Here is a 25,138-nt window from a genome sequence, read left to right on the forward strand (position 1 = left end):
GGCCACACAGGAACACGTCCATGTGGGTTTTGGAAGTTTCCAGAGAAGGAGACTCCACAACCTCTCTGGGCCACCTGTTCCAGTGCTTCTGCACCCTCACAGTAAATCAATTTTCCCTCGTGTTGAAGTAGAACTTCCTGTGTTCCACTTTGTATCCATTGGCACCACTACCACTAGGCACCAGTGAAAGGAGACTGGCTCCATCTTTTTGACACTCACCCTTAAGGTATTTGTAGATATTGATCAGATTCCCTCTCAGGCTTCTTTTCTCCAGGCTAAACAGCCCCAGGTCTCTCAGCCTTCCTTCATTAGATAGACATTCTATTCCCTTAATCACCCTCGTAGCCCTCCATTGGACTCTGGCCAGTAGTCCTCTATCCTTCTTGAACTGGGAAACTCAGTCTCTTCTATCATTCTGTTTACACATTTGCCCCCCTACAGTACAGACAGTTGTCAGATGTTTAGGCTTTGCCCATTTCTCTGTATTTCTCATTGGTTTTGTTGGTATAGCTGGTATTAGCTGCCTTCCATTTGAAGCTTTTAGTAGGGCTGCATGGGTGTAACCATTCGCTGTAAAAACCCAGTGTCCTCTTCTTAAGTCTGAGACAGTCACTCTTTTTAGCTAGACCACTTCCTAATTAGAGTAAATTATCATAGATTTGTAAAACTCCTCATTGTTATTCTAGGAGTAATCTACTGCATCTTGTTGCCTAGAAAACAATTTCTAGCTTCAATGAAATGTAAAAGTCTCTCCAGTGATCAAAGTGATCCAAGGACTATTAGTGCAAGTGGTCAGTTACAGTATGAATTTGTGTGCCAGCTTATTTATTCCCTAGCAAATCTGGGAGGAGGGAACACAGAACCAAATTCTTAAAATTTGAAACACTGCTGCCCAGTAAAATCATACAGAGTTTGCTGTATAGCAAATTGCATGCAAGTTGTTAAGCAGCTTATTTTACTTCTTTAGAAAGTCCACCCAAAGATGTATATTTGCTGACTCCTTTCCTTAGCAGAGCTGAATTTACTTTATCTTGCAGGGCTGTAAGTGCCATTGGAAATCTTTTACTTACTGCAGTTCAAGATGTGTTTCCATGTATTTTGTTTTATCACTTAGCGATAACTTCTGCCTCTAGTCAACACCTTTGCGGGTTTTCTGAAAGCTAGTTCAAAAGCTTCGAAGGCTAAGTGCAAATGAGAGAGATTAAAATCTTTTAAAATCAGGAAATATAAAAGGAAAGTTTCTAACAGTCTTTTAACTTAGTCACATTTTACATCCTGGATGCTTTATGATACTAGTTTATTATATTTCTGTCAAGCAGTATTTATGTTAAGCTGAAGATTTAACAAGAGTGACAACAGAATGGGAGATACTGCAACCAAGATAATCCTAGCGCTGTTGGAAGTTTCTTGTTTTAACTGTGCAATTCAAAACTTTGTAACCTGGTTTCATTATTTTCAGCAAACATTTCTGTCAATCATTGACATTTAGAAGGGTATAGATGTAGTCAGCTTTAGAAAAATTCAGTACAAGTTTTCTGATGAGCTGCTTAGCTGCTTGCTCCACATTTGTTCACCTTGTAAGTCTAAGAGATACTAGAGCTGTTAAAAATGTGGAACTTTCTGTTTTCCCCACCCCATTTGCTGTCTTCCCCACAGCATATACAGTGCAAGACCTCTACATTTCCCAAAGACTGATGAATAGGAATGAGATAACTTTACAGAGCTGTTTTATTTACAAAGTTCAATTATGTAAATGAACTAAAACACTGGTCCTTTTGAATTCCTTTTCTGTGAGCATGCACGGTTGCATTTTCCCTGATTCTCCATGAGAAGCATGGAAAATAATTCAAATGTTTGTGAAACTCTGGCTAAGCATGCTTTTCAAGGACATGTGCTTCTGACTGTGACTACAGTGGAAGAAAATAGCCCTTCTTCACATGTCTTGATGGAAACCAGTTTCAGCTTAACAAAGCAGAAGGGTTTCAAATAGCGAAGAATATAATATCATTATATCGTAGAATTGTTTTGGTTGGAAGCAGTTCAGAAGTTGTGTCCCAAAAAGTCTTTAAAAAAGAGTAGTGGGATTTGGATTTTTTTGTTTGGTTTGGTTTTGGGTTTTTTTAGGAAAAAAGTTAATGCAGAATTTCATTTGTCCTTGGGTTTCTCTTCCCTTCAGGTTACCTTTTTTTTCTGAAATCACAAGAAACAGAAACTTAAGTTATTGTGATTAAAACTAAGATTTAATGCCATCATCAAGAAGCTGAGACTTCAGCAAAAATGCACAAGACTCAAATGAGAACTGGTAACACACAAATACGTTAAAACATTGGATTTCTAAATTCAGAAAACTTCCAAAATAACCCCAGAATTGATGAGTTGGTTTGAGGGCATTGCGAAATGGTTGTGGGTAAGCTAGGAACCACAGAGAAGAAATGCTTCTGTTGTGTTGTTTTTCTTGCTCTGTGCAGAATAAAAAGCTGCATACGTTTAAGTTTGAAGCTGTGACTGAATCATGTGTTTCTTTACTGTAGTTCATAGCCCTTGAGCCATGGTTCCAGTGTAAGCATTTGTGGATATTTCTCGGTCGGATGGTTTCAGATTTACACCATGCAGTGACACAGCGATCGCTGTGCGCTGTAACTCTGTGGTTAAGGTTTCCTATTTGTCTGCATTTAAAGGGAAGCAGTGTGCCTCCCACCTAGAGCACCTGCTGCACCTCTGTCGCTTGCTTCCTTTTTTTCAGCTTTATTTTTTTCCCTGCCGTCTTTGGAGAAGTTTCTTCCTCCACAGTCCATGCTCTCTGTCAGAGGGACACAGAGCGCTTTCTCTTCCTAGCAGCGTGCTCCCCTGCTGGGGATAAGGATAAGGAGTGGCTCAGGCGGGTGTCCAGAGTATCACAGTTGGTGCTGCTGCTGCTGATTTTCACCCATGGGCACAGCCACCGGAGCATGGCTCTGCGGATGCAGCTGTCAAAACAATAGTAAATGAAAGGGTTTGCACAGCTATTGGCAAAAGCAAAAGGACTGCTCACCTTCATGCCCAGCTGGGCAACCATGTTGGGAAAACAGTCAGGCTGCTTCAGAAGTCCCAGAATGATTGCCATGAGCTTGAAAAGATTGAATGGAACCCAGGAGATAACAAAAGCAGCCACTACAATGAAGACGATCTTGATGGACTTTCTCAGTTTCTTACCATGTTTCCCAGCTCTCTGGTAATGCACACAGAGTCTCCTGGTGATGGTGCAGTAAAAGGTTAAGATGCTCAAGAGTGGGAAGAAGAAGGCCAGAATTAAAAGCATTAGTGACATGATCTGTTTGGCTTCTGTCACAGCTTTGTCTGTGCAATAAGTCTTTCCATATTGCTTCTTCAGTTCTCTGGACAAAAGGGTTGGCATCCCTAAGCAGCAGGATAAGAACCAGACACAGATACAGAGTCGACTGGAGTAGGATCTTGTTCTGACCTGTCTAGCAATAGAAGGATGCATGATAGCAAGGTACCGGTCAGCACTCATGCAAGTGAGGAGGAGGATGCTGCAGTACATGTTGACTGAGATGACATAGGAACTGGCTTTACAGAGGAAAGATCCTACCCTCCAGCTGCCATCCGATGCTTCCATGTCCACCCAGAACGGCAATGTGATGAGGAAGATGAAGTCGGATGCAGCAAGGTTTATAATAAAGATGTCGATGAGCCTCTGGACCTGTCGCCTGAAGATCAAGGCTAATATCAGGATGCCGTTGCCAACTGTGCCCACCAGGAACACAGCAGTGTACAGGATAGAGAGGAAAGTAGACATGTGCTGCAGATGCTGATACTGGCAGTTGTCATCGTCATAGTAGTCATAGTTAAAAGTGACTGTAGTCACAGGTGAAAGCTGGGTGAGTTCCATTTCTGTCTGATCTGTCCTCATCTCTGCCCTGAAAAGGATCTGAGCCCCCCTACCCTTCCCCTCAAGGTCTTCTTTAAAAACATGTTAGTAAGTGTGAGGGGGAGGAGTAGGGAAAGAAGGAGGAGAAAAGTGGGTTTGGAGGGGCTAGTCTGTATACTTGTAGCCAATCATGTAGGCAACAGACAAGTGACCAAAAGTCTCTGATTAGTCAGAACCCTGTTTGCAGATTAAATGCTTCCTTTTTAAAAAATCACGTTTAGTCGTACTGATTTTATCTTCATTTTGCATTTGAATAAGCAAATTAGCTTTTAGTTTTATTTTATGGAGAGGGAAGGTAATTTTCAAGATTCTGAACTATGGAAGGGGCAAGACATTGCTAGTTTGCAGAGGTTTGAGATTGTTCCAGCTCAGAAGGAGTCAGAACAGTGAATTCTGGTGCCACATTGTTCATCATTACTCAAAATATTTTATATAAATTGCTTTTTGGGGCAAATTCAACTTTTCTGAGGCTTGCAAGTTTTTACTTTGTTTGTTTGTTGAGAGAGTAGTTCTCTCATCCAAGCATACTTAGGGAAAAACATTTAAAACTACCATCTCCATTCTGTCCTCTAGTTAGCTGTCCTCTATCAGGCCCAGTCTCTCCACTACTCTGTCAGTGCCTTCCTCATGCCTTGCAGCAACTCCAGTTCCCCTAGCCCAGCTTTATGACTGGATTAGAAACTTTGAGGACAGTTTTGTCTTCTCCAATTTGAAACTTGTCTTGATGTTCCCATCCCCACACAGGCTTCCTTCCTGGCCACAGGCCTGGTCTTCAGAGCAGTGGTTTGTTCCTTTTCTCCTTTTGACCACATAGCCCACATGGCTCTTGAGCTGTTGTTATGTAGAGTGCTCACTTCTCTTAAAGAGCTCTGCTTTCTTTCGTATTATTCTGCAATATCAATATCAGACATCAATACCTTACAGACAGCCATTTCAGCTTTCTACAAATCAAATGACAATTCTCACTTTTTAGACTGCTGAATTCATTACAGCTTTGTCAATGCAAACTGCGTTGAGACTTCTACTACTTCTTCGTCATCCTTTCTCTCTTCTGCAGATAAATTAATTTTCTCCTCCTCCTTCACAGACTAGGCATATCTTCAGGATTCCCAAAGCTTTGAGGAAATAGCTTACTGCAATGTTCTTGAGCCTTGGGCAGATAGGTTGCATCTATGTATGTCTTCACAGGCAAAGAGCAATTCCAAATTGGCATGGACAGCAAATTAGACCCTCCAGTGTACTCTGGATACCCTCAGAGTCACTGTGCTCCTGTGCAACAGGTACCTTGTAGAATTCCAGGCACCTAGAAGAGCAACCCAACCAGAGGCTATGGAACAACCAGATGGTGGACTGAGGGATATTTAGGTGGATACGCTTGTATAGATATGCTGATGTCTAATAAGAAGCTAGCTGTAGAACTACCTTCCTATCAGTAGGACACTAGTGGTGTGTCAGTGTCAGTGGACTCTATCTGACTTAATTAATGGGATGTGTAAAGGTTAAATTATCTCAGTGAGTGTAATTCAGCCATTACACACTAAAAAAGGTTAAGGTGTATAAAACTACCCTGTCTTAAATTACTGGTTTGTATGCCACAGACATAAGTGTGAACCTGTAAGGAAGCACAAGGTACCTTCTGAAGATTACAAAAGACGTACCTACTTTTCAGCTAAGAGGTGTGTAAAAATGCAGAAGTATGTTACAGTTCAGATAAATTATTTTTATAGATTCAGTGCAGGGGTGAGTTTTGTATCATCTTTGTTCATTCTGTGTCGAAGAATGGGGGTTCAGTTTTTCTTCTCTGAGAAACAGAGGTGAAAATTTAAAGGAAAAATCAATACTAGAGTAGAAGGTGAGCTGAACCCTGCATTATGCAGTATAATAGCTCTGGCTGTCTTGCAAAGATGGACCTACATGTCCATTTTACTCTGCACTTAGGTCCTAACAGCTTACATGCAGTTGCAAGCTTCAGAAATCAGGCACAAATTTCTCTGCCTCCATCTCACAGTACTGCATTCTCCTTCTTGAAATTCAGTCCTCCCTCTCCCTGTCCCAGAGCAGACAAAAAGTGAGTAACTTTTTAAAAAGCTTAATGGAACCATAAAGTTAAGCATATAACCACGGGTTCTTCTGTTTGTAGTTCTTCACTTTGTTGTCTCCCTGTAGCTCAATTGCCTAACTTACTGGAATGAAAAACTAGCCAATTAAACCTTTTCCAACAGGGTCAGCTCTGTTCTCTTGAATTTGCTCTGTGTTTCTTGAATGTTCTAAATAGACTTGTGGATGTCACACTGAGTTGCCATATTACAGATATGACACTTCTTTGTCTGGACAGAAGATTTGCAAAGATAATGGAAGCATAATGAAGCATCTGTAATTATCCCAGTGGAGCAGCAGCAGACATATTTGTTGGTAGCCTGTAAGCCTTGTGAGGTTTTTATGTGTTACTGATTAATTTAGAGTGTCATGATGTGTCTTACTCTTCCCAGAGCATGGTTCCTTGTGGTCGAGCCAAGTTCTCCAAACTACTCGACATACGGAAATTTCTCTCATAACACTCCTGTATAGATATTCCAGAAAGCTCAGCCCATGATGCACTGAAATCCAAGAGGTGTGGTGAGATGTTTTGTCACTAAGAGAACAGTCTCTAATCTCTTCTCAAGCCACTCCTAGATTTCCACAGACTTTCCTTCTCCCAGACCTCACCAGATACACGTAAACCCTTTTCCCAAACAAAATTTTCTGCTGAGGCAGCAGCTACTGGCTTGGCTTGGGTTCTTCCATTTGCAGTCCAGCCCTTCACACAGCTCTGAAAAAATTGAGCTGGTGCTGAGTAGTTTTGAACCTTAGAGAGAAGCTAAGGCTTTTGTAAGCACCCGCTGACAGCAGATGCTGTAATTATGGCAATACATTTGGCCAGATCTTTGTGTGTGTTTCTTCAATGGTCCTGCCTTTCTTGGATGCTTTTGTGAGACTTGTTGCGTCAGTGTTTGTACCGTTCCTTAAATCTTCCTCATAGGAAATGCTGAGGGACTTCCAGCAGTAACAAGGAAAAGATTTCATGTCTGTGTTCACCGTTCTGTAGTGCTTGTCATAGATGTACGACGGTAGTCTTCTAATTTTGTGGCAAAGTCAGTAAAAGAGATGCACAGCAGAACTGTCTTCACAGGAAGTATGCAGGGTTGTTGATGTAGTTTGTTATGCACACACACCTCCCCCTTACAAATTTCTGCAATTGAAGTATTTTTGGTAGCAAGGTGTGGGTTTGTTTTTTTTTTAATTATTTTACATTCTCTATTTTACTGATAGTTTAGACACAGTTTTATTCCAACTAGTACCTGTGCTTTCATAAAAGCACAGTCATCCAGATAAAATAAGGTACATATCTGTAAATTATTAATGATGGTAAGTGCTGAGAAGGAAGAGAGGTTCATTAGTCATTAGTTTCTGAATGACTGTACTTCAAAAACGTTTCTTCTGTAAGGAGTAGAGATTTTGCAGACCTAATGAATAAAAAACAACTGAAAATGCCCACCAAACTAGCTGAAACGGCCCTTCTATGCTGTAGCCTGGGCAAAGGCAGGCTCAGAGATAACCTGATATTACTAATCAAATAGAAGTTTCACCCCTGAACAAAGAAGAGAGGGTAGAACAGGTAGAATAGGTTAAATTATGGACACTGAGACAATGCATCGAGATGGCTTGAAGTAGTTTCATACCAAGAGCCATAGTCTACAAAGTGTGGTGCAGGAAGAAAATATTTTTTGGTACACTCAATAAAGTCAGTATTTTTAAAAATAGTGATTATTTTCTCTTTATCTTACCCTTAAAAAATTAATTTATATTTTTTGTGTCTGGTTTATAATGTGCAAAATATATTAGTACAATAGTACCTGTATATAATATTAAAAATAAGACATATAATAGGGGTGCATGCCAAAAAAAGTTTTTTTGGTGATGGGGTGCATGATATAAAAAGGTTTGGAGACCACTGATTTGGAGGGCAAGGAGGTACCATTGAAGTGAATCGTAATATTCATTGTATTTGGAAGAAGCACATCTAGATGCTCTTCTGTGAAAATTATAACTAGGGGAAAGGTTCTCTCAGCCTACCAAGTTTTATGCCACAGATAGAAAAATACAGAAGGCAGAAAAAAACCAAGGAGACTTTATAAGAAGGTCTGGGAGAATACCACAGGATTTTCTGCTCATTCTAGTCATGTGAAATGCTCACAGATGTGCCTAAACCAAAAAAAACCTAAATCTGTCCTGTTTATCATTACAAAGAGAATGTTTGTTGGGAGAAACAGTATCTTGTGGTAAATTGTGTAGTAAATTGGAAAAAATTGACATATTTTTGAACATCTTCTTAAGGTCTGAATCAATAACTCCTGAAGGAAATGCAATACAGGAAGTTTTTTTTCATTTCTCATCCTGTATCAACTTCATATAATACAAATGATAACACCTCCTACAAATGATTATTTATTCCCTTAGATGGAGAACTAAAATGACAGAATTTTTTTTTTTGCAATATACTAGGGTTTCCTTTGTTTTTAGTTTTTGTTTTTTGTAGCACTGTGATGTTAAACATGTAGGTGCCTGAGAATTTCTGTTAGAGGTACTAACTAATGCACATCATCCAGGTATGCTATGGAAGAAGCTTCAGCTTTGCAAAAAGCAGGAATACTCTTTAAGCTGTAGCCATCAGCAGCATTCCCTTTGTGCTTTCATGTGTAAACTGCCATGGGTTCTGCACAGTAAAGCAAACTTTTAGGTTGCAAACCTTCCCACATGATCCTGTTCTGTAGCTAAACTGATCCACCAGTGGTCCTACTGAGGCACACCGAGGAAGTGTGAAAAAAAGAGAAACAACAAAAAAAATCGGATGACTCTGCATTCATTTGTAATGTTTTTATTGGGTTACTCTTACTATTTGGAGGTATTTAAAATAAATCAAGGTGAAATCCATAGAGGATGTTTGAAGTTAAATGAATAAAATGAAAACACATCTCTCTGGTTCTGAGCAGCTGCATGTGTCACATTGATCAGGGCAGACGATGAAGAAGAAGCCACTGTAGTCTAATTCAGTAATGGAAGTAGCAAAAGCTGCAAAATTTTCCAGAATTTATTTTCATTTTTACAAAAAAAAACTCTCTAGACTTGCCCAGTGTGAGGTAATTCACTACAATTTAGAGTCAATAGTTCCAATTCTGCTTAGCCCATAGCTTACAATACAGAGATTTGGTTTAGTTGTGTTTTTTTCTTTTAACATTTTCTACTTTCAACTTTTAATAGTTTTGCCAGGTATACTGAAAAAAATCTGCATTTTTTTTTACCCTATTGCTACTGCATGTATTTTATGGTCATGCAGCTCCTTAGCTTTCTCTTCAGTAAATTAAACTGACTGACCTTCTGTGATGTATTTCACACAGTGGGGTATTCTAATTGTTCAGTGATTTTCATGTCCCTTTTCAGGTTTCTCTCCACTTTATCAACATGTCAAAACTAGACACACTATTTCAGCAGCCAGCAGCAACTCAAGATGTGACACAACTTTCCTCCTTGTGATTTCTCTGTTTATATGTCTGAGGCTGCAGGAAAGTTGGGGTTCTTTTGGCCACAGCACCATCTTGGCAGTTGGTAATCCACCGTGACCTGTTTGTCCTTTTCATTTTGAGCTTTTCAGGATAAAGTTTTATGCCAGGTAAGTATAGCCTCCACTCTTTGCTCTTAACCGAAGAAGCTTATCGATGACCTTACTGAAATGCATGTTTGCTTGCCCCCAGCTGCCAAATTATCAGGTCACCCTGTACCTGTGCTGTCTCCATTATTTACCATCCCCTCAGGCCTTGTATCTTCTGTGAAGTTTATCAGTGATAACTCTGCCTTCTTCCAGGCCATTGATAAAGATGTTAAATATTTCAGAGTTTAGCATAAATCCCAGTAGGACCCCAACACATGTACTTGCAGACATTAGGAGATTATCTGGAAAGGTGAGGCATACAGGCAGATGGTTCTTAATTAAATAGAATTTATGATTATTTCTTTTAATAAATAAAATTATTTTGTCACACCAAGTCAAAGAAGTCTCTTATATCACTGCTTTCACCTTGGCCATCCTAGATTCCTACCACACTACAAAAATACTTCCTGTCTGCTCTGGGAGAGGACTTGGTGAGATTGTTCCCTAGAAGTCCTCAGAGACATGAAAACCTCGGACGTGATTCTGTTTTTTTCTGAGAACTTTTTACTAATTTGGAGATCAAAACTGGGTGTGGTGGTCTCTCAGCCAGCGGAGTGGCTAACTACTTTTAAGAACCCTCTTGTAATTTGCAAGGGTATGGGTACCTGGGACTGGGGGAAATGCCCAATTTGGGTCATGGAGCTGATGGTGATGATTTTTGCAATATTTTGCAATTTATTTCTTTTTGTCCTTACTTGGTGGTTTCCCAAGTCATTTAGCCAGGATATCGTGTCAACATTTTTACAAGCAATCAAGTGAAAAAAGAGACAGAAATGTGAGCTTTGTGGGCTGCAGGGGTAAACTAAGTAATTGAAATTGCTGGAAGTCTCAAGGGGTGAATTGTTACTAAAGAAACATGTGCATGTTCATGGTTAAATTGTGCTTTTAGAAGACAAACTGGAACAATGAAGAAAAGGGCTTCTAACTGGGATGCCCTTGATAATTGAAATATCCTAGGCAAGTGCAGAGTTAGTTATCCATGGGACAGCAATGTGCCCTTATCCCAAGAGGGCAAATGGTATCCTGGGGTGCATCAAGAAAAGTGTGTCCAGCAGGTCAAGGGAGGTACTTTTCTCCCTCTACTTTGCCCTGGTGAGACCACACCTGGAATTCTGTGTCCAGTTCTGGGATCCCCAATTCAAGAGAGACAGGGATCTGCTGGAGAGAGTCCAACGAAGAGCTATGAGGATGATTGCAGGACTTGAACGTGCCTCCTGTGAAGAAACACTGAGACCTGGGGCTGTTTAGTCTTGAGAAGGCTGAGAGGAGATCTTGTTAATGTCTATAAATATCTGAGGGGTCAGTGTCAACATGAAGGTGCCAGACTCTTTTCAGTGGTGCCTAATAATAGGACAAGGAACATGGGCATAAGCTGGAACACAGGAGGTTGCACCTCAACATGAGGAGAAACTTCTTGACTGTGAGGGTGATGGAGTGCTGGAACAGGCTGCGCAGACAGGTTATGGAGTCTCCTTTTCTGGAGACTTTCAAAACCTGCCTGGATGCATTCCTGTGTGGTCCCCCCTAGGTGATCCTGCTTTGGCAGGGGGTTAGACTCAATGATCTCTAGAGGTCCCTTCCAATCCCTAACACTATGATTCTATGAAGTATGCCAAAAATGTTACTGAACAGTGTAGTCAGCTTTTGGATAAAACCCCATGTCCTAGACTAAACTAGCCTCATTATAATGTTAAAACCACACCTCCTAGCAGAAAGACCCCTGGCCAAAATAAACCCCTCACCCTCTTAGCATGCACAGTGAATTTAAGAGAAACTGGACCTTAAATGTGAAGTAAGCCAGAGTCTAACTGGCACACCTTTGCAGTGAAGAATGCCTGCCTGCTAAGACTGAAACCAAGTATTAGAGGGTTTTCTTTCTAGCCAGATTTTATGGTATGTGGGCCTGTGTCAGCAGCAGAGCCTGCAAGTGTTGACAGGGTGCCAGCAACCCTGTGGGTACATTGGATGGCTGAGGGAAGGAGGTGAGATGGGTTGCTTGGCAGTGTGGCGAAAACAGTGAGCATTGAAAGGTGTGAGGTTGGCTGCCCTGGGAGCTGTGAGAGGCTACAGATGATGAGAGGGCTGGAGCACTTCTTCAATGAGGACAGTCTGAGGGAGTTCGGTCTGTTCAGTCTGGAGGAGAGAAGGCTCCAGAGAGACCATGTAGCAGCCTTCTAGTACCTGAAGGAAGCTACTGGAAAGCTGGAGAAGGATTTTATATAAGGGCTTGTAGTGACATGATGAGGGGCAATGGTTTTACACTAGAGCTGGGTAGATTTAGATTAGACATTAGAAAAAAGTTCTTTACTATGAGGGTGGTGGGACATTGGAATGGGTTGCCCAGAGAATCATGGATGCCTTATTCCTGAAAGTGTTTAAGACTAGACTGAATTTTCACAGAAAAGAGAGATTGGCCATTGGAATGGGCTGCTCAGGTGGGTGGTAGAGTCACTGTCCCTGGAGGTATTTAAAAATAAGACTGGGTGAGACACTTAGTGCCATGGTTTAGTTGATTAGATGGTGCTGGGTGGTAGGTTGGACTTGATGATCTCAAAGGGCTTTTCCAACCTGGTTAATTCTGAGATTCTGTGATTCTGTGGATGAGGCTGGTAGCAACCTATGGCAGGGGCCTATGGCAGGGGGTTTGGAACTAGGTATCTTTAAGGTCCCTTCCAACTCAAGCCATTCTATGATTCTATGAGACTTCACTTTGATACTGTCAGAAGAAACGTGTGAACACTGGTAAAGCTCTTGCTACTTTTTTGCTTACTCAGTTTCTTCCTGGCTTCTGTCTGCATATTAGTTCATAGGTGGCTTTATTAATATTTACTCCTATTTCTGTTGGGCTCAGGGCATAGATTTGTTTGTTTGTCAAGTTCTCCTGTAGGGCAGGCAGCATATTACAATATGAGCAATCTGGTGCAGTGGGAGGTGTCCGCCCCTGCCAGGGGCATCGGAAGTAGGTAACCTTTAAGGTCCCTTGCAACTGAAGCCGTTCTGTAATTCTGTGACACAACCGGCAGTCGGCATGGTGGCGGCGCCGGGCAGAGCGGAGAACTACAGCTCCCATGGTGCTGCTGGGCCATGGCGGTAAAGGGCGGCAGAACTACATCCCCCAGGGCGCCCGGCGCGGCGGGGCGCAGCCCTGTCCCTCAGCACCACGGGGCGGAAGCTGAGCGGCGGGGCTGGGGGTGTGAGCTGGAGATGGGCGGTGGGTGTCGCGCCGGGCCGTTGCGACCGGAGTGTGGGAGGGGGGCTAGTGGGGTGTGGGGTCGAGGCGATTTCCTCGGGTTTGCTGCTGCCGACAGCCCCGGTGGCGGCTCCCGGTGCCGCGGGGGCGGTTGCTCTCCGTGGCAGGGCTGTCGCCTGAGAGGCCGGAGGGGGCCGGGGGTCGAGGGAGGGAAGGAGAAAGGGCAGACGTCCTGGCCCCTGCCTCGCTTTGGCGTTGAAGCGTGTGGCCACCACTTGAGCGGTTGCGGCCGGTACGGAGCGCGGCCCGGGTGGCGACCAGCTGTGGGGCTCGGCGTTTGCACGGGGAGAGAGGCGTTCGTACAGCTGGTGCTGCCTTCAGGCGCCCATGTACTGCATTGATCCCGGTGGGGTAGGGTGCTGCTGGCCTAAGAGGTTTTGAAGTAAATTCCTATATCCCCCACCCTCTTTCTTTATATTTTTTTCTTAATGAGTAACGCTGGGAGATTTCAGTGAAATAATTTCTAAGTGAGGCAATGATCTCAAACTGTTTGCTTTGCCTTCTACTTCTAGGTCACTTTTTGTGAGCTGGTGGTGGTAAAGCAGCTGAATGAATGGAACAGGGCAGATGGGAAGTTCTCATTTCATGCTCTCCACTTGCCACAAGACACAAACAACATTGTGTCTCTGAAGTGACCTGGAATCATTTGAGCTGTGTGTCCTGAGGGACGCTGAGGACCTCTTAAGGTAAAAAAAAAAACCCACTGTTTGGTAACATCCCTTCATAACCCTCTGTTACCCTGAGTATTAAAAGGAGGATCCTGTTCGGTAGCATTGCCAGCCTTACTTTTACACCTCCTTTAAAGCTTACTGCCTCTCCTGCTTTCCCAAAGAGCTGCCAGATAGCAGGCGTGTTTTCTGAGAAAATGCCAGCAAACACAGCCTTCCTCTTTTGTGATGTCAGTTGAAAGGAGTTTCTTAAAGCTGGTGACCCGCTGTTGGCTGAGGGGAGTCACGCTGTAATAAGATAGAAATATGTATGGCTTTATATTCCCTTCTGCCATGGTACAGTAACTTCTTAAAATGTTTATCTATTCTCTAATGTTAAGAGTTTTTTTTTTTTTTTTTAATTTTGCCAGAATACTTGCTTTTGTGCTCTTCTCTGTCTTTTCTTGCTCTTTTTTTTTTCCTTCTGTGAGGGACATGCATCTAGTCATTCCTTTGAACGATCCTCATAGTTTGTCCTTTGCCTTCCCTTCCCTTCCCTTTAATGAACTGGTGCTTTGAAATTGTTATGTCTCAATTATTTAAAAAAAATATATTTGATATAAGTATAATATCCTATGATGCACTTCTGCTTGAGTGCCTGGTTATTGCTGCCTTGTATTGTCTTAAATTCATTGCATAGCTTAGTTTCAGCCATAATTTGTTTGAAATAACTTCTACTGTTAAAAGAAATGTCTTGCCAGTGCCATATGAACAAACCTTTTGTGAAAACAATGAAGGATCTTGCTGGCAATCTATAAAGGCAAAGTATTTCCATTTATTATGCATCTTTACATCAATTTGTTTGTAATCAGTGTCATCTTTGGTAGTAATAATAATGTTATTTTTGGTAAGTAAGCTTATTCTAAGGCACCTCCTACACAGTGTTCTGCATAGAAACTTTTGTAGAGTGTGGCATAATCTGGTAAACATGCATTGTCTGTCTTCATGGTCTTCTCTGGCAATTATTTCTTACAGACTGTTTACAGTAGCCACTGAGCTCTGCCTGGGGCTGGAAGCTGCCTGGAACTGTCTCTTTAACAGAGCAGAGGACACCTCATTTAAGTGGGGATGTGTCTACTGTAGATGAAGATGCATAGAATATACACAGTGAATGAGCAGGGTAGTCCAGTCTACTACACTGTGGTAGGAAGAACTTCTAGTTCAGAATTTGTCTAAAGTGTTGTAGAGTTCTTCATCTTTTCTGTCACTGGTTGAAATGTGAGGCAGAAGCTTTGAGGGGATTTTTATTATAAGGAATTGCCCTAGAACTGTCTTGTCTGTACTGAAAATCTGTGTGTGTTTTTTCTGGGACAAATGCCACGGAAAGCCACCTGCTACGTTTTGGGGATTATAGCCTCCTCAGCTGCTTTCTACCTGTCCCTAGAGCTGTGCATTACTGGGCTGAACATAAGTAGATAGCCAGGTCCCATTTACCAACTATGTAATGAACACTAGACAGCAATTCAATTTACTGATTAATGTTTAACCCTTCATTTTGCTGGTAATCTGCTCTTGGTTGCCATCTCACATCAGCTCTGCAAAGCCCACTGTTTGCCAATGAACAGAAGGCTGGCCAGAAGGTCCGTGGTTGTATTTTCAGGATGCTCTCATAGAGATATTTGCAGCACCAGTGTTCTGTACCTGGCAGCAGGGATGTTGCACCTGAAAGTAAGATTTTTGAGCCAGTTCTTTTTGTTCTGTATGTTAGGTACAGAGCTGATAGGACTTTGTCATTGTAAGCATTTAAATTAAAAGGCAGTGGCATCAAACCAGTGGCCCAGTAGTGTTCTGCTTACATTCTTTTTGGCCAGACGCTGCTGTGAGGATGGAGCTTGTAGGTTCTTGCACTTCCTCCTTCCCGAGATAACCCTTTCCAAAGTGAGGAGTCTGTTGCCGAGGGTTTGTCTTGCAGTAAATCTGACCACAATACAGTGGAAAATCCAGACCAGCCTGCTCACCAGCCTGTTCTGCTGCTTGCCCTGAAAGTGAGTTCCCAGAGGATCTGCTTGGCTCTGAGAGCTCATCTGAGCAGAAGCCAGACAACACAGCTTTGGTGGAGATGCCACTTCCACTGTTTGCATTATGAAGGAGACTGGACCCCTCCGTGAGGTCAGATCCATACAGCAACTTGCCCTCCCTGTTCTGCTTGTCCAGTGTCCTTTGCACCTTGAACTAGATGCCAGGATGTCAAAGGATAATGGAAGTACATAAAGCAGAATTAAATGCTGCACAGAGAATTTGCTCTGAAGTCTGGACTTCTAGATAAATAAATCCAGATACAATGTTCTCTCCCTCTCACTATTTGTGCTAACTTATAAAAGTTCACAGCTTGTGGATTATTATTTAATTACAATTTTGGTATGCAGACTCTGTACTTGTTTTTAAATGGGTGCTGCTTGCCAGTTCACCAAAAATCAGCTCTGTTCTCATTGCTAAGGATGCAGTTCAAGGGTGGGTATTAATGGCGAGTGTGCTTCATTTAATATGGAAATTAAGCTTAGGGAATGATATAGGTACACATCATGTCTCCTCCCGAGCCCTATCAGCCAGCTTCAGCCAAAGTGACAAAGAGATGGGAGGGAAAATAAATAGGAATGGCATTATTAGCAGCAAATATCAGTGCCTTTGAAACTCCCTGCTTTAATTTGCACCTTGTTTCATAGTTCAGTAGTTCAGAACTTCTTGCTGGCAAGTCTGACCTGGCACTCATGTTTTATCTCATGTTTCCAGTTGTGGTTTGTTCACTTGCAAAGAGACAAGGCCAAAATATTTTGATCAAAGTATGTGGGAGAAAGGAGGTAGAACAAGCAATAGACAAGAGCTGATTAGATAGTAGCTCATGTCACCAGATTAGCTCTAGCTGCTGAGTTAACTCAACTGAATTTTTTTGTTGTTCTTTTGGCAAGTACATCAAACCTGATTCATCATAACCCATAAATTTAATCAAGCACAAAAAATGGAGGAGAACAACAGGCATCAGGGAGTCCTCTGACATATTGTACTATCTGCAAAAGGGTTCACATGTCAGCAATCCAATCAATTCCTCATTAAAGTCACAATGTTGTCATAAGCATGTGTGCTATCTGTATTTTTCCCATGCCTGCTTTGACCCAGAACCTACACCATTTGTGACCATGACCCTACAAAGGAGTGCATAAATGACCCCAATACAGAAAGCCAGAGCGAAGTTCTCCAGCACGTGAAGGCCTTTCAGTTTTGAAAGTTCTTGTCATCTTGTTACTGTGGAACAGAGCACCTCACCTGTATTTTGAGTTCTTCAGAAATGCCACTCTTATTGAGCATAATTTTCCCAATTTTTGTCTGTTAGGGTTTCCTTCGTGTTCTGTCTCTAGTGTCTAGATATGTTTGGGGTTTTTGTAGGTTTTTTTTTCTTCCCTCAAGGCATTTGAGCACCTTGGCATGGCTGCCCTTTGTGAACAGTCTGGAATAGCTCTTTTGGCATGCTTGTGGTTCTTATCTTTGCTGTAAACACAAGCTGTAAAAGCCGTATGGGATGGCAGGCTAAAAATAACTTCTACCCTTGGTAATCTCTTAAGGAAAGATAAGTCTTCTGCCTTGTGCTCTGGGTGGATTCTCTGTGGTTCCCTACAGTCAGGATCACAAATGGCAGTGAGCTGTGCCATCTGCTTTGGCTGTTGCTCTGGCAGTTGCTGCCACAGAGAGAGAAGCTAGCTCCACGTGGCTGGGAGGAAAGTGATACCCATGTCCTGAAATCACAGGTCTGGCGGATGCTCACCAGCACAGTAGACTCATTCTGAGTTCCTTTGATTCCAGCATGGTGGAAAAGGAAAGTGTGCATACCCTGAGGGGACATTGCATAAGAGGAATCATAGAATCATTTCAGTTGGAAAAGACCTTTAAGATCATGGAGTCCAACCATAATCTATCTACCAAGGCTGGTGCTAAACCACATCCCTCAACACTGTATCTCTGCATCTTTTAAACACCTCCAGGGATGTGTATTCAACCACCTTCTCGGGGAGCCTATTCCAGTGTTTAATAACCCTTTCAGTGACCAAGTTTCTTCTAATATCCTGTCTAAACCTCCCCTGGGCCAGCTTGAGGCCATTTCTTCTTGTCCTATCACTTGTTACTAGGGAGAAGAGATTGACACCCATCCCACTACAACCTTCTTATTGTGTATGTTTGAGTACTTTCTCCTTAGTCTTTATACTCTTTTCTGATCAGGGATGTAGATGTGTGTATTTACATGGATTTACTTTCTCCTGAAAAATACCCAAACCAGGTGAAACACACCTGACATGTAGAAAATGTAAACACAGGGATTTTGCATTTGAAACAATGCATATTCCTCCTGCCAAAGTGAAATGACATTTCTAATTATTATATTTGGCATTTCTATCATGCTGTTTGAAGGGACTTCATCATGGTGACATAGTGGCCTTCCAGTATCTGATGGGGAGCCTAGAGGAAAGCTAGGAAGGGACTTTTTACAAAGGCTTGTAATGATAAGATGTGAGGGAATCTATTGAAGCTTGAGGAGGACAGATTTAGAGTGGATATTAGAAAGAAATTGTTTACAGTGAGAGAAAGGTGAGACACAGGTACAGGTTGCCCAGGGCGGTTGTGGATGCTCCCTCCCTGGAGGTGCTCAAGGCCAGATTGGATGGGTTCTCGAGCATCCAGGTCTAGTGGGGAGGTCACCCTGCCCATGATGGGGAGGAGGTTTGGATAGTTCTTTAAGGTCCCTCCCAACCCAAACCATTCTATGATTCTGTGTCATGTTTTTGACACTGCTAGGATAACTTTGCCTTTACTGTCAGAGGAATTACTCACTTGTCCTTCTCTTTCCTTACAGTAACGAGGGCGCAATGATGGACAACCGCTTTGCAACAGCGCTAGTAATAGCTTGTGTGCTCAGCCTCATCTCCACCATCTATATGGCAGCTTCCATTGGCACTGACTTTTGGTACGAATACCACACCCTGCTCCCAGCTGAGAATATTAGCGAAGCTGGTAGGAGCATCTGGGAGGAATTTATCAGCGAGGAGGCAGATGAGAAGACCTACACAGATGCGCTCTTCCGGTGCAATGGCACGGTTGGATTGTGGCGGAGATGTATCACCGTACCCAAAAACTCTCACTGGTACAGCCCACCAGGTATCTCCAGAGTAATTATTGCTTTCCTGGCTTGCTTCCCTATTTGGAATATGCTAACTTCCTCACAATGTATTCTTGGCTTACTTCTACCTTGCGTGTTGTTTTTTAAATAAAGACAGTCTAAATATTTAATGACGTGAAAGGCAAAGTAGTCTGTGGCTGTCAGTGTTGCAGACTTTGGATTTGACACTTGATCTAAATTTAGTCTGGTATAACTTTATTAATAATTATTTTTTCATCTCCTTTCCAATGGGGAATACAGTTGCAGTTGCTGTGCCAGTCACTGTCCTTTTAGGAGCAGTCCTGGGATCCATCAGTGGAATAAAGATACTAATTTATCAAGGGGGCAGTCACTCCTTTTAGTTAGTCGTGCACTTTGCTCACTTGTCACAAATGTCCCACTGTCGCATCAGCACATGTTGCACTTCATGTACCATAGTGCTGGGTATAAAAGAAAGTATTTGTATTGTTATTCACAGTGGTTGGGGGCTAAAAAATTGTGATGAGCAATTATTTCAGAGTAAATTTTGGATATTTGGTGGGGAGTGTGAAGCCCATTATTTAGAACCCTCTTAAAAATACTTTTCTGGAGAAAAAAGCATTACATTGAATACTTTTTTTTTGGTCCTATTTCTCTCTAATGAAAATACTTATTTTGCAAGAAGCTTAAAACAGCTCTACTCAGTAGTATTCTAGAACCAAATCTGAGGCATAACATAAGGAGAAATTTAAAGAAGCAAGTATTTTTCTGTTCTTTAAATAGTGCTTTCTGTCCCATTTTTGAATGAGATGTTTAGTGTGATACTGTATTCTGCACATGGAGATACACACAGTTTTTTTAAGGGACTCTTAAGTATAAGACTATGTGACAACATAGTTGAGCATCCTATGCCATGTTTCTTTCCCAGTCTGCCAAGCATGGCCCAGTTCTCTGTGGATAACTGAGGTAAGTTTGAAGATTATGCATGTTTCAGTGTTCTCCCTCATTGTACAGATCTCCCTCATCCTACAGAGCTATTTTGAGAGGTAGTTTTTTCTCTAAATTTTTTTTTTCTATTTTTTTTTCTGAGGAGCTTACCAGCTTCAGTGACTGGCAAAGGAGGGCCTGAAGGGGAATATGCTAGGAAGACATCTAACTGTATCTTTTTTCTTTTTTTTCCCTAGAAGCTGATATGACTACAAACTGCATCAGTTTTTCCCTCTCTGATCAGTTTATGGAAAAGTACATAGAGCCTGGAAATCACAACAGTGGCACAGATTTGAATCGAACTTGTAAGTGTCTTTCAATTCTGGCAGGTAAACAAGTAGGATGAAAAAAAAAAGAAAGACATTTTACACACACAGTCACCAGTGAGGAAAGCATGTGTATCTTGCTCTGCATTTATTGTTATTTCACAGTAGCACGGGCAGCAAGTCAAAGTCTGAAAGAAAAGCTTAGATGTGTTAGCAAAGGTTTTGCCTATGAACGGTCCAGCCGTCAACCTAACACCACCATGGGTGTTAAACCACATCCCAAACACGTTTCTTGAACAGCTTCATGAACGGTGACTCCACCACCTCCCTGGGCAGCTTGTTCCAATGCCTGACCACTCTTCCCGTAAAGAAATTTTTCCCAATATCCAATCTAAACCAACTTGCACAGTTTCGGGCACAATTTCAGGCCACAATGATGGTGTAAGAATATCAGTTTCTAGCACTTCTTCAGCAAACTTTTTTCGTGTGTTTCCTTCACCTACAGATCTCTGGCGGTTGCAGTTTCTCTTGCCCTTTGTCAGCCTTGGCCTCATGTGCTTTGGGGCTCTGATTGGGCTCTGTGCTTGTGCCTGTCGCAGCCTTTATCCTGCCATTGCCACTGGAGTCCTCCATTTCCTAGCAGGTAGGTCTCTTGCCATCCACCTTCCCTCCTCCCGAAACATATAGTGACAGCCAGAGCACTTCAGTGGTGAATCATAGAATGGCTTCAGTTGGAAGGAACTTAAAGATCATCTAGTTCCACACCCTCTGCCATGGGCAGGGGCACCTTCCACTAGACCAGGTTGCTCAAAGCCTCATCCAGTCTGATGTTAAACACTTCCAGGGATGAGGCACCCACAGCTTCTCTGGGCAACCCTTTCCAGTGTCTCACCACCTTCATAATAAAGAACTTCTTGATGTGCAAGCTAAATCTACTCTGCTCTAGTTTAAAACTGTTGCCCCTTGTCCTGTCACCATAGGCCCTAATTAAAAGTCCCTCTCAGCTTTTCCGTAGGCCCCCTTCAGGTGCTGGAAGGCTGCTCAAAGGTCATTGTGCTTTGTTCATTTTGCTTTGCTGCTTCCTTCCCCAGGGCTTTGTACACTGGGCCTGGTTGGCTGCTACGTAGCTGGGATTGAGCTGCTCCATAAGAAGCTGCCCCTGCCTGCCGATGTGAGGGGTGAATTTGGCTGGTCTTTCTGCTTAGCCTGTGTCTCAGCACCTTTGCAGTTCATGGCAGCTGCTCTGTTCATCTGGGCAGCTCGCACCAACAGAAAGGAATTCACCCTTTTGAAAGCATACCGTGTAGCATGAGTGCTGCTACCCAAGGATTTGATTTCCATGTTATAGTCTTCTCCCCCCAGCCCTTACTACTTTTTTTTTTTTTTTTTTTTTTTTTGGTAAGAATTTTATCTTGTACTACGTGCTTCTCACCAGGTCAGACAATTTAACCTACAGACCCTGAAGAAAAAGACCTCTGGGCTAAATGACCAAACTCTGCCAGAAGTCTGCAGAACTTGAACAAGTTTTTAAATTGTTTTCTTGGGGTTGTGTGGGGTTTTTTTAAAGAATTACTATTATTTTTGAAGACTCATTTGGTTGTTGACTCTCCCCTTAGTTAGATGTACGTGCCCCTTCCTAATTTTATCACTCTGTTGGCCTGGAGGAAATAGGAGTGGTGTGGGGTAGAAGAGAGATAGAAAAAGAATAGATGGAGGTAGGCAAAAATGGGAGCTTCAGTGCATAACTTATAAATAATGAGGTGCTGTCTGCTGTGTGACCCAAGCAGGCAGTACCTACAGAGAGCATCCAAGAGACATAGTGGAACTCAGAAACCTCTGATATGGAAATGCTGTAGCTAAACCAGTCCTGGTATCTTAGCTTTGGGTCTCTTATTCTCACTAGTTGAATACTTTTCATGGCTTCTGCCAAAACTGATGCAAGAGCAGATGGTGTGGGAGTGCCAGCACAGCACACCATCCTGAACACAAAGGCTCTGCACTTGCCTTTGCCAAGGAGTGGGATAAGTTGGCCCATGTGGAGCTTTGTGCTGCTCTAGCTATACTGCTTCCAGGACCCAGGCTAGTTTGGTATCTGCCCTGTATGTGATTGTGCACTCTAATCTTAACTTGTGGTGCTTTTGCTTGCTGTGAAATAAGGCTTTCCTCTCTCTTGTGTTGAAAATGACCCTTCACAGGTTTGTTTTTAATTTGGTTTAGTGTCTGTGTATATGTACATATATAAACTTAACTTTTTTTAAAGCTTGTTTATCCTATATGGCACACAACATGGTTTTTTTAAAAGGTGCTGCTCTTTCCCCATCTTGCCCTAAACCTATTGTTTCGACAAAATAATAATAAAAAAAGCTCAGAAATTTTCAGCTTTGCATGAGTCTGATGGGAGGGTGAGGGAATGGCCTGAAGTGAATTTCACATGGGGAAAGAAAAGCAGAAGTCTAGATCATTCACTTGTTTTAGGGCAAGTGTATAAGAAAGGAAGATTCATAGATTGGTTTGGGCTGGAAGGGACCTTAGAGATCATCTAGTTCCAACCCCCCTGCCTTGGGCAGGGATAGCTTGCACTAGACAAGGTTGCTCAAGGCCTTATCCAACCTGGCCTTGAACACTTCTAGGGAGGGGGCATCCATGACCTCCTTGGGCAACCAGTTCCAGGGTCACACCACCCTCACTGTAAAGAATGTAAAGATGTTTGGTTAGATTAGTTTTTTAAAAAGCTCAAATTATTTGGCTTCTGCCAATTTTAAATTTTCTCCTGCTCAGCACTGGGGAGTGCAACACCCCAGAACTTCTAACTAGTTTACAGCTTCTGCACATATTCTAAGTCAGTACAACTTTAGCCAGACTGAGTGGCACTTCTTAACTAGAAAAGTTCCGAGACTAAATTGTTTAATTCTGAGGTGTTAATTCCCCTTTTTTCCTTCCTCCACAGATAATAGAACAATTATATCTTAGAAAAAATAAATCCTGACAGAAATTAATATGCCTGGGATGTCAGGGATTCTGTGAGATGCTGTTGGTGAGACAGACACGAAAATAGGCATTTTAATCTCACAGCTGGTTTTTGGATGTTTTGAGGGTTTTTTGTTGGTTTTGTTTGTTTAGGTGTCTTGGGTTTGTTTGGTTTGGGGTTTTTGTTGCCTTTTTTTTTTTAAACAAAAAATCTGTGGGGGTTGGTTTCTTTCTTTGATTTTTCAGTAGGTGCTTCTATCCAGGCTGTGTTTGCTGGGTCAGCAAACAGCCCTAGTCAACAGTTCCCTGACAATCAGGGATGTCCGTTAGTATAAATTATGTATTTATCTATTTTTTTAATCGTGTGTGATAGGGATCAACCTACTTTTTATTGTTCTTTTCAGTCTTTACAAAATGAAACAGCAGTTGGCTGTTCAAGATAATCTTTCTCTTGCTGTTGAGTAATTTTTTCACCTTTCCTCTTAAACCAACTTCTTTCCCTGTTCACAATGTCTGGGCCAGTTCTAACCCCATGATAAGGGATGTGGTGGTTTTGTGCAATATCTGAGAGTAAATGGAAGTCCATGTAGCTGATGTGTACTGATAGAAGTGCTTTTTCAGAGTAATTTTTATCTCTGACCTAGGTAGATAAGGCCTATCTGCTCATCTGGTCTTGTGCCTTGTTTGTCGGAAATACTAGAGCATGCAAGCCTCAGCTTGAGCCAAAAGGGACTGAGAGGTGCAGTTCTGCAATTTGGGAGGAACCCTTGCCTGGTTATCTCATTTAGTAGAATTTGGGGTTGTTTGGATTACTTAAGGTGTGATTTTAATCATAGAAAGTTAGGGATTGGAATGGACCTCTAGAGATCATTGAGTCTAACCCCTCTGCCAAAGCAGGCCACACAGGAATGCATCCAGGCAGGTTTTGAAAGCCTGCAGAGAAGGAGACACCTCTGGGCAGCCTGTTCTAGTGCCCTATCATCCTCTCTTCAAAGAAGTTTCTGCTCATGTTGAGGTGGAATTTTCTGTGTTCCACCTTAAATCCACTGTTCCTTGTTCTATTACTGGGTACCACGTGGCACCTTCGTCTTGACACCCACCCCTCAGATATTTATAGACATTAATGAGATCCCCTGTCAGCCTTCTCTTCTCAAGACTAAACAGTCCCAGGTCTCTCAGTTTTTGCTCACAGGAGAGACGTTCAAGTCCTCAATTCTTCCTCATAGCTCTTTGTTGGATTCTCTCCAGTAGATTCCTGACTCTTGAACTGGGGAGCCCAAAACTGGAAACAGTATTCCAGGTGTTGTCTCACCAGGGCAGAGTAGAGGAGAGCAGAACCTCACTTGACCTGCTTGGTGCACCCCAGGATACCATTGGCCCTCTTGGTGACAAGGGCACATTGCTGTCCCATGGCTCACTTAATCTGAACAATGGCAGTCCTGTGTGCTTACTCTTTCTTGTATCAGACACCAGTTTTTCTGAACTGTAAATCTGTTTTCAAATGTTAACATTCAGGCTTCCAAAAGAAGGATTGTTATGGAGAAAAAATGAAATGTTAGAGGTACTGTTAAGTCCTTTATCTTTTTAACTATCAGCAAAACCAAGATTACCTGCTTTTGTCTGTCTAAGATAAGGGCTGCTTTTTTTCTCTGCCCTGAAATGAAGAAAACAAGCTTTAATTGATCCTTGATTTGAACCACTTAACTGAAATGAAGGTGACCTTCCAGGGTTGGTTTGTTTGGTTTTTTTTTTTCTTCATTCTCGTGTAATGATTTCTTCATGAAAAACAAAGTTCAATAAGAGGCAGGTTTTATACAGGAAGAGGTTTAGCCCTCTGTTGTCTGGGGTAGTGGATCTGCATGCACCAAGCTAGCCTGCTTTGTAACTGTGTGCTTTGCTCAAGGTGCAAAGAGTGCAGGAAGAGTTCTTGAACTGCTGCCTTGGGTCCACTAAATGGTGTTCAGGAGAACAAAAAACAACAGTAGACACTGAGGATGGAGTAATTCTATAAAAGAAATGGTTAAGTGCACTAGCAGATACTGAGACACATCTTGACCCAAAGTGTGTGGTACAGGCCCTTCACACTGGTGGTGCCTCATGCCACAGAGTTTGGCTGCATTCAAGAGGAGCTTGAGGCCTGTGGGTATGTTTGTGGTCACATGCAT

The 25,138-nt window shown here is 42.3% G+C and overlaps 2 protein-coding genes across 3 annotated transcripts; one reads left to right on the forward strand and one right to left on the reverse strand.

Annotated features, from left to right (window-relative positions):
- Positions 1-2,803: 2,803 nt before the first annotated feature.
- GPR15 (G protein-coupled receptor 15) lies at positions 2,804-3,910 on the reverse strand. The gene has a single exon (XM_054385775.1). The coding sequence runs from the start codon at positions 3,908-3,910 to the stop codon at positions 2,804-2,806; it is 1,107 nt and encodes a 368-aa protein (XP_054241750.1).
- A 9,664-nt stretch (positions 3,911-13,574) lies between these two features.
- CLDND1 (claudin domain containing 1) lies at positions 13,575-21,318 on the forward strand. 2 transcript variants are annotated; one of them, XM_054389038.1, is made up of 5 exons: positions 13,575-13,610; positions 18,472-18,773; positions 19,938-20,045; positions 20,512-20,649; positions 21,098-21,318. In XM_054389038.1, the coding sequence occupies exons 2-5, from the start codon at positions 18,485-18,487 to the stop codon at positions 21,316-21,318; spliced, it is 756 nt and encodes a 251-aa protein (XP_054245013.1). In that variant the 5' UTR covers positions 13,575-13,610; positions 18,472-18,484. The 2 variants fall into 2 exon arrangements, with proteins under 2 accessions (XP_054245013.1, XP_054245003.1); XM_054389028.1 differs by lacking the exon at positions 13,575-13,610 and having other exon boundaries at positions 18,488-18,773; positions 19,941-20,045.
- The last annotated feature ends 3,820 nt before the right edge of the window (positions 21,319-25,138 follow it).

This window comes from Indicator indicator, chromosome 1 (genome assembly GCF_027791375.1).
Source record: "Indicator indicator isolate 239-I01 chromosome 1, UM_Iind_1.1, whole genome shotgun sequence".
Taxonomy (NCBI): Eukaryota; Metazoa; Chordata; class Aves; order Piciformes; family Indicatoridae; genus Indicator; species Indicator indicator.

Excerpts from the sequence above, each read along its gene's own strand:
- GPR15 (XM_054385775.1), bottom strand. The coding sequence starts at position 3,910 with ATGAGGACAGATCAGACAGAAATGGAACTCACCCAGCTTTCACCTGTG.
- CLDND1 (XM_054389038.1), top strand. The coding sequence starts at position 18,485 with ATGATGGACAACCGCTTTGCAACAGCGCTAGTAATAGCTTGTGTGCTC. Across the intron at positions 18,774-19,937 it reads TCACTGGTACAGCCCACCAG|AAGCTGATATGACTACAAAC; the intron begins GTATCTCCAGAG and ends TTTTTTCCCTAG. Across the intron at positions 20,046-20,511 it reads CACAGATTTGAATCGAACTT|ATCTCTGGCGGTTGCAGTTT; the intron begins GTAAGTGTCTTT and ends CTTCACCTACAG.